At 45.4% G+C, this 9,259-nt stretch overlaps 1 protein-coding gene across 1 annotated transcript; it reads left to right on the top strand.

Annotated features, from left to right (window-relative positions):
- Positions 1 to 1,014: 1,014 nt before the first annotated feature.
- Positions 1,015 to 9,220, top strand: LOC122946756 (zinc transporter 1-like). The gene is made up of 3 exons (XM_044306551.1): positions 1,015 to 1,208; positions 4,579 to 4,962; positions 8,554 to 9,220. The coding sequence occupies exons 1-3, from the start codon at positions 1,151 to 1,153 to the stop codon at positions 9,123 to 9,125; spliced, it is 1,014 nt and encodes a 337-aa protein (XP_044162486.1). The 5' UTR covers positions 1,015 to 1,150; the 3' UTR covers positions 9,126 to 9,220.
- The last annotated feature ends 39 nt before the right edge of the window (positions 9,221 to 9,259 follow it).

Genomic DNA, 9,259 nt, shown 5'->3' with positions numbered 1-9,259 from the left:
TTAATCAGCAGCAGGTGGGCGGAGAGAGTCAGGAGCTCATGAATATTCAGGACTCATCATTATCAGCTGGAGCTTTTCAATACAAGATGTTGGCAGATTGACTGGGTCAATTAAAGAAAGTGACCCAGCATTTTGCTAAGAGAATCAGTCACTTATTTATGTTGCCCTTAGTTGTGACACCATAAAACTGGTGACAGGTTCCCTTTAAAGGGCTTGTCTCACTTCAACAAATGGCATTTATCATGTAGAGAAAGCTAACACAAGGCACTTACTAATGTATTGTGATTGTCCATATTGCCTCCTTTGCTGGCTGGATTTATTTTTCTCTTCACATTATACTCTGCACGTTTCCATGGTTACGACCACCCTGCAATTCAGCAGGGGTGGCCATGCTTGTACACTACAGAAAAAAAGTGCTGGCCTCCCTGGTGGCTAGGAGCATGGGACTCCACATAGGCTTGTGCTTTTTCCTATAGTGTGCAAGCACGACCACCACTGTTAGATTAAAGGGTGGTCATAACCCCTGAATACGAGCAGTGTATAATGTGATGGAAAAATGAATCCAGCCAGCAACGGAGACAATATGGACAATCACAAAACATTAGTAAGTGCCTTGTATTAAATTTCTCTATATGATAAATGCCTTTTGCTGGAGTGAGACACCCCCTTTAAAGAGATCTTTACTTTGCTATGTGCAGATATACATAGAGTATGAAAAAAACGCTGATGTGTGGAAATCCCTGGACTTCGGACAGCTGAACACTCAAGAATCGCACATGCTGGACATTTATCAGTAATGTAGACACAGATTATGAGACTTTATTGTCAGTGCAGGGTGACACGGTTCATTTTAACTTTTGGCACCCGGCCACTGGATGTTCTTATCTGCCTTCCTCTCCCTATAGCTGTATATAAGTGGCCATTGTAGTCTGGTGTCAGCTGAGCAAGGAGGGATTGGATGGACAGGGAGGGGGGGGAGAAAGGGGCTGATAAGAGGGGGCAATACCACAATGGCAGAGAGAGACGGGCGCTGGGAGGGAAGACCCAAGGTGGGAGAAGTGGTGCTGCAGGGAGCAAGGGGTGGAGGAGCCCCGCTGACAGTGTCCAGGGGACCTAACACGAAAGGGGGAGTGTGACCAGCACATGATCCATGGAGGGGGCCGACGCAGACACAAAGAAGAAGCAGAAAGCGGATGAAGGCGAGAAAGGTAAGTGACTGCAAGGAAAGGGGATGGAGAAGGAGTCTCCGCAGCCCTGCGAGCCAGCAGTGTATGGGAGAAACGAGGCGAAAACTTCCACCAACGTGACAGCCATGAGAAGCAGGGATCAGCTGCCGCCGTAAAGCCCCCTCTCATCTCCCCTCTTGCTGCAGACTCAGGAATGTGCTTGCCTGTCCTTCCATTCTTTGGACAGAGACCCTAGCAACCAGTTGCTCTCCCGCTGTTCGGAGTACTACTTGTTGCAGCATGCCCTGCAAGTTTTACAAGTGATTAGTGAAGCTCTGGTTTTCGAACCTGTTGCATCCCCTCCAACCGGCATTCGTCAGCCACTGGCAGCGCCGGGAGGGGAGGCTGAGGGCAGCAGTGGAATATATGGGACGGGGCTTGAGACACCGCTACTTACCTGCAATTTACACTGCTTCTATGTCTCAGTGCCACGTTACATATGCATCCAGTCACATAAGTTTTGGGTCAAATGTATTCACCCAACTTTCCCAGATTCACAAAAGGCAAATGTTCCTGGCAGTGCAGTCGTACAACCACCTCCCCTCCTCCTCCTCTGCAGATTTGCCATTTGTGACATTGAGACTACGGTCAAGGAAACGTTTAGCAACTTTCTAATATACTTTTGTTTAAATTCCGCCCCGCAGTCAAGGTCTCTGTTTGTTTGCTGTAAGTGAACAGGGACATGTTTCTTCACAGGTAGAAGCTGAATATCAGTTTTTTTTAAAACCATAGCAACCAATCACAGCAGATACTTTTTTTGTATTCTGCTCTTGAAAAATGAAAGCTGCTCTGTTATTGGTTGCCATGCGCAACACGGGCGGTTTCTTTTCCCTTCAACAAATTAGGCCCTGTCTTGGTTGCCCGGAGCAACCAATCACAGAACAGGTTTCATTTTACATGAGCAGAATACAAAATGAAAGCTGCTCTGTGATTGGTTGCCATGCGCAACAAGGGCGGTTTCTTTTCCCTACAACAAATGAGGCCCTGTCTTGGTTGCCCGGAGCAACCAATCACAGAGCAGGTTTCATTTTACAGGAGCAGAATACAAAATGAAAGCTGGTCTGTGATTGGTTGCTCCGGGCAACCAAGAAAGGGCCTCATTTGTTGTAGGGAAAAGAAACTGCCCTTGTTGCACATGGCAACCAATCACAGACCAGCTTTCATTTTGTATTCTGCTCATGTAAAATGAAACCTGCTCTGTGATTGGTTGCTCCGGGCAACCAAGACAGGGCCTCATTTGTTGTAGGGAAAAGAAACCATCCTTGTTGCGCATGGCAACCAATCACAGAGCAGGTTTCATTTTACATGAGCAGAATACAAAATGAAAGCTGGTCTGTGATTGGTTGCTATGGGCTACAAGAGTGGTTTATTTTCTCTACAATAGTTTCAATAGATGAGGCACTGTCTTGGTTGCCTGTAGCAACCAATCAATAGAGCAGGTTTCATTTTACATGAGCAGAATACAAAATGAAAGCTACTCTGTGATTGGTTGCCTTGAGCAAAAAAAGGCGGTTTCTTTTCCCTACAACAAATGAGGCCCTGTCTCGGTTGCCTAGAGCAACCAATCAGAGAAGAGGTTTCATTATAGATGATACAGAATGAAAGCTGAACTGTGATTGGTTGTTATGGGCAACAGAAGTGGTTTCTCTTCAATAGATGAGGACCTGTCTTGGTTGCCTGTAGCAACCAATCATAGAGCAGGTTTCATTTTACATGAGCAGAATACAAAATTAAAGCTGTGAAATGATTGGTTGCTATGGGCAACAAAATGTTTTGTTTTTTCTTTTAGAACATTTTCATAAACCAGCTCACTAGGCCTCATTTATTGAAAACTACCAGGAAGAAATGACTTGTTGCCCATAAGAACCAATCACAGAGCTACTTCCATTTTACCAGAACAGTTTAAGAAATGAAAGCTGAATTTTGATTGGTTGCTTTGGGCAACAAGGCCAGTTTTGATAAATAACTTTAACCCCTTCCCAATATCTGCTGTACATGTAGCTGGCGCCTGCCTGCTGTTTTTACACATCAGACTTCCACTGACAGTGACCATGATTGGAGATAACTCTGATTATGGACATTTAACCCACACTTCCCAACTCTCCCGTAGTGTTCCGGAGGCTCTTTGAAAAAAAAAAAGGTTTCCGGAAAAGTTGGCAAATCTCCTCCACAGTGCATGGAGGGCTTTTCTTCAGGAAAGCAGTCCTCAATGAACACTAATTGTATGTGCTGTCCGAATGCGGCTTCATTATAGTCCGCCCTGAGTGGTTAGGATGCATCATATTGGCTTATTTCACACAAACATATTTGCAGTCCGTATGTGGGCTGGATTTTATGTACCGGGATCCACTGCTAATGTTAATAAATAGAGCTATTCACATGGACGTATCATTTCCGTCAGAATTTTGAAATCCGCATCATGTTTCCAAATACGCATATTACAGTCTATAGGAGTGCATCGAAAATGCAGGGAGGAAACAATACGCAAGTGAATCCTGAAGCAATACTGATGTTATATCATCAGGAATCCGTGCGTATTCCAGAGCCAGAATACTGACGGATTTCAATACACCCGTGTGAAAGAGGCCAAAGGGTATGCACCCTAAGCGGAAAGGGAAGGAGTTTTCAAAAAGGGGCATGGCCACACGCGATGGATCCCAGGCCTGACATTATTAGGTTCCTATTAAAGGGGTTCTCCAGGCTTGTACCTAAAATGGGTCTTTCAGCTAAGCTGTGGAGAGACTACCCTTCCGTTGCTCCGCCGATCTGATGATTTTGCAATCACGTCTGATGATCACATGACCGCCGGTCTGGCTGCTGACTCTTGCTCTGACGTTCCGAATGGATGCGCTAATATTTCTTTGTGTTCAGCTGCATGAACATTATTCTCTCCACAGCTTAGCTGAAAGACCCATTTTAGGTAAATGCCTGGAGAACCCCTTTAAAAAGGGGTTGTGCAGAAACCTAAAAGGGGTTGTCCTACAAAAAATATTCTACAGTTTCCAAACCAGTCCAGCACCTGAATACTTTTGCAATTGCATGTAATTAAAAATGTATTATAGCCACTAAGTTATTCAATGGAACCTATCTGTATAGCGCCACCTGCTGTTTCCTCTTTTTCTAATTTCTCTGTCCTGCTCACTGAGATGGAAGCACATGCTTAGTTCCATCCTTCAACTCCCTCCAGCTGCAGCAAAAAGGACACTTCTTCGGAGAAAGGACATACCCCTTTGAGAAAGTTTTTGTTAGCGGACTGACCCATTTATAATCTGTTAATATATTTAGGATTCTCTTTTCATGACTGTATTTTTTTTTATTCTTCCTCCCCATGTTTTCACCACTTTCTGTGTAGTTGTCACAATGGTGTCACACGCTTTGCTCTTCACGGTCTCGTTGGCTGTCTTTCTAACGCAGATTATACTTAGCCGGCTGTCCGATTCTCTGCTCACTCTGACTGACTCCGCTCACACGCTCTCGCTCGTCATTGCCCTTTGTCCTAGTCTCATCCTTACCCACGTACCTACCTTACTCCCGTATGCCAAGGCCCGACTCTCCACTTTCTTCTCGCTACTCTCCCCACTCTTTCTTTCCTCCCTTTGTCTGTCTCTCACCCTAGGGTCACTCGGACATCTCGTGCATCCGCACCACTCTCACCGTCCCGCTCTCGTCTTTGTGGCTGGAGTCCTCGGGCTGCTGTTCAATGTCATTTATATGGCTGCTACTGGAACGTTTCAAGGTTAGACTGGTTCTGGGGTCTGTTAAATGGGTTGGCAAAACACATTTGGTACATTTGCTTATAGCAGGGAATGTAACATTGGGTTTTGAGAGACTTAATATGATCTCATATGCAGGGCAAATGCACGATAAATAGATCCCTACTTAACGTAAATAGCCACCCTTGAACATTTTAATCTAATTAGGTCAAAAATTCTGTGCTGCTTTTTTAAAATATATCTTTATAGCAGTCAGAGCCTTATCTTTCTGATACCGAGCTGTAAAACTGCCATAAATTTCTGAATCTAGCCACCACTAGAGGGAGCTTTTATGTATTGAACTTAATAATAAGCATGCTGTAGTAGTGACTGCAGGTGGACAGAATTTAATCATTTTTCCTTTACGTCTAAGGGCCAGTTCACACTGGGCTTTTTTGGCGCTGATTTTGGCGTGTTTTCGTCAAAAAAATCGGCTCCAAAAAAAGCCGCAGAGCCAGCACTTGCTTTTTTGTCATATTAAAAAAACAAAAATAATTAAAAAAAGGAAACAGCGTGTCCTATCTTGGGGCAAAATCTGCACTGAATTTCCCATTGAAATGAATGGGAAGTGGCAAAAAAAAAAAACACTACATACATGTCTGCAAACCAAGGTCTGAAGATGCAGTTTTGAATTGACATAAATACCCATTAAACACACGTAGAAAAAAACGCATTGTGCTCTGAATTTTGTAGGCAGATTAGCAAAATCAAGTGTGACAACATATTAGTGTCTTATTTGGAACTGCATCAGGAAAAAAAACTGGGTCTGTGACTGCTATAAAGATATATTAAAAGGAACACTAAAGAAAATACAAAAAAAAAAGAGCCTCCCTGCCGTGCTGTTTGTAGGACAAAAAGAAAATTTAAGTTGTTGTCTCATCTCAGACAATGGGGGCATATCACTACAATATGCCCCCATTGTCTGATAGGTGTGGGTCCCACTGCTGGAACCTGCACCTATATCAAGAACGGAGCCCCGAAAGTGGCGGAGGGCGCACTGTGATGCGCAGCCTCCCTCTATTCATTTCTATGGGGCCACCGAAAATAGCTCAGCTATTTCCGTCAGGCCTATATAAATAAATGGGAGCAGTGCGCGGTGCCCTCCCATTCACTTCTATGGGGAGAGCGCTTGGTGGTTGCCGGACCGGAGTCCTCCAGCCACCACTTTGCGGGGCTCCGTTTAGGAAATAGGTCCTCTGGGACCAGCATCTATAAGACATTGTCTGAAATGAGACTACCACTTTAAAGGGACACTGACAGGCCCAATAAGCATAGTTATCTATATATATGACTGCACAGGTCTTCTAATGTGTATTAAAATCATATAAGTATACCCCCTGTCCACCTTATAAATACAGTAAACTGATGTTTTATAACCTGATAGAATCGCTCTTCTTTCTGCCCAAGGGGCGGCGTTTCAGCTTCACTTGGGCCCAGCCAGCCGCGCCCCAACCGCCGTTTTGAAGCACCGCCCAGCTCATCAATATTCACTTCGCTGGGCGGCTTCTGCTGTCCCCGACCTTCCGAGATCCCATAGCCTTCTACTGGGCATGCGCGGGATCTCGGAAGGTCGGGGACAGCAGAAGCCGCCCAGCGAAGTGAATAGTGATGAGCTGGGCGGCGCTTCAAAACGGCGGTTGGGGCGCGGCTGGCTGGGCCCAAGTGAAGCTGAAACGCCGCCCCTTGGGCAGAAAGAAGAGCGATTCTATCAGGTTATAAAACATCAGTTTACTGTATTTATAAGGTGGACAGGGGGTATACTTATATGATTTTAATACACATTACAAGACCTGTGCAGTTATATATATATATATATATATATATATAGCTAAATATGCCTATTGGGCCTGTCAGTGTTCCTTTTAGCCCTGCACCCTCATCTTGCCAGGGGCCAAAGATGGAAGAGGTCAGCAGATTCAACCCGTGTTTTCTGATGGATTATTTGTGTCAGGGTCATGCAGAAAATCCTGCAGACTGTAAAACCCTAAGGGCAACTCTATTTCTTTTTATATTTTTAAATCAGTAAAGAATGTTGGCCCTAAAAACAGCAAGGCATTAAGGCAGGGGTGAGCAACCTCCGGCACTCCAGCTTTTCTCTAAACTCCCACACAAGTAGAAGGAACATGCTGGGAGTTGTAGTTTCACAACAGCTGGAGTGCCAAGGGTTGCTGATCCCTGCATTAAGGGTACCAAAGAGACCAGTAAGGCCGAGTTCACACTTCAGTTATTTCCAGCAGTTATTGTGAGCCAAAACCCGTAGCGAAGCCTACTCAGAGATCAGGTATAATGGAAAGATCTGCACCTGTTCTGTGTTTTTGACCTGAACCTGGCTTAGGGCTCTTTCACACCTGCGTTATTGTCTTCCGGCATAGAGTTCCGTCGTCGGGGCTCTATGCCGGAAGAATCCTGATCAGTATTATCCTAATGCATTCTGAATGGAGTGAAATCCGTTCAGGATGCATCAGGATGTCTTCAGTTCCGGAACGGAACGTTTTTTGTCCGGAGAAAATACCGCAGCATGCTGAGCTTTTTGCTCCGGCCAAAAATCCTGAAGACTTGCCGCAAGGCCGGATCCGGAATGAATGCCCATTGAAAGGCATTGATCCGGACTTAAGCTAAACGTCGTTACGGCGCATTGCCGGATCCGACGTTTAGCTTTTTTAGAGTGGTTACCATGGCTGCCGGGACGCTAAAGTCCTGGCAGCCATGGTAAAGTGTAGCGGGGAGCGGGGAGCGGGGGAGCAGCATACTTACCATCCGTGCGGCTCCCGGGGTGCTCCAGAGTGACGTCAGGGCGCCCCAAGCGCATGGATCACGTGATCGCATGGCACGTCATCATTAATAGCGTCCTGGCTGCCATAGTAACACTGAAAGCATTTTGAAGACGGATCCGTCTTCAAATGCTTTCAGTACACTTGCGTTTTTCCGGATCCGGCGTGTAATTCCGGCAAGTGGAGTACACGCCGGATCCGGACAACGCAAGTGTGAAAGAGGCCTTAGTCTCATTATAACTGATGTAAATAACTGAAGTGTGAACCTGGCCCAAGTGTAATTGTGAAATGGGCAATCTGACCGCGCATATCTGTCATGTTCAAAAGTGCTCATTTTCTTGAGGGGATGTTCAGCTTTTTTGGAGCAATTATACATTGGTGAAAATGTATCATGTGCATTACAGGGGTCCAGTATACTCACACCCCTTAAAATCCCACATGTTCTGCTGTGTAGATTTGCTACACCTTGGTTTAGGACCACTGGTGGTAAACAAGGTGAACAGACAAGTGGCAAATATAGACATTCAACCTTATTCAGATGTATGGAACGTATTTTTTGGTGCAGAAATTACACCCTTATAGTCAATGCCTGAGTTGTAAAGCAAAGACAGAGGTGTTACCTCTGCACCTGGGCCCTGATGATTAAGGGAGTACAAAGGCCCCTCTTGCACAGAAACAGACAGTATTATAGAAGGCACATAATAGGTGGCGAGCCCCAGTACACATTCTGCATTATGTACATGTTTTTGTGTTGTCAATCGCTACCATTCATCCATATGACATCTATTTCCTCTTTAACACCAGGTCTGTGTCTACCAGGACTACAGCAACATCAGCCCAGGTGGTATCTGGTCCTGCGCATGCTCTGTTCTCTTGCACCTTCATCACTCCTTCTCGCCAGCAGCTTGCTGCTCCATCTGTTCAGTCACCCAGCCGTGCACTACCTAGACCCCGCTCTCTCCTTGGTCTCTATAGTAATCATCATTGCTTCGGTCTACTCAGACATTGTTCAAAATGGCAGCATCCTCCTCCAAGCTGTTCCTCCATCTGCTAAATTACAGAGCCTAAAGCTGGACCTAGACTCGCTCTGCGGCCATAACGGACATCATGAACTTCACGTATGGGCCCTTGCTCCAGACCACGGTGTGGCCTCTCTCCACGTTCATTGTTCTGACATGGAGGAATACAAGACCATCTTAGGCCAGGCCAAAATTCTATTTAAGAGCCATGGCATAAGAGAGTTGACCATACAACCAGAGTTTGCAAGCCCTGGGATGTGTGCTTTGGCCTGTGGACCTTCTTGTGCCCATCACTCTTGTTGTCGCTCTCCACATACGTTAAGTAACGATTTAGTCTTGGTCAACTCCTGCAATTAAATGTATCAGGATCATGAAGATGAAGTTCTTCGCTAGCTAATGGACGCTTAGGTAACTTATAGAACTTGAAAAGACTAAACCCATAACCAACTATAGGACTACAATATATGTAGCAACCTCCAGGACAATATGTT

This window comes from Bufo gargarizans, chromosome 9, assembly GCF_014858855.1.
Source record: "Bufo gargarizans isolate SCDJY-AF-19 chromosome 9, ASM1485885v1, whole genome shotgun sequence".
Taxonomy (NCBI): domain Eukaryota; kingdom Metazoa; phylum Chordata; class Amphibia; order Anura; family Bufonidae; genus Bufo; species Bufo gargarizans.
The sequence above is the reverse complement of the archived record's forward strand: the minus strand, read 5'-3'. Positions and strand labels throughout refer to the sequence as shown.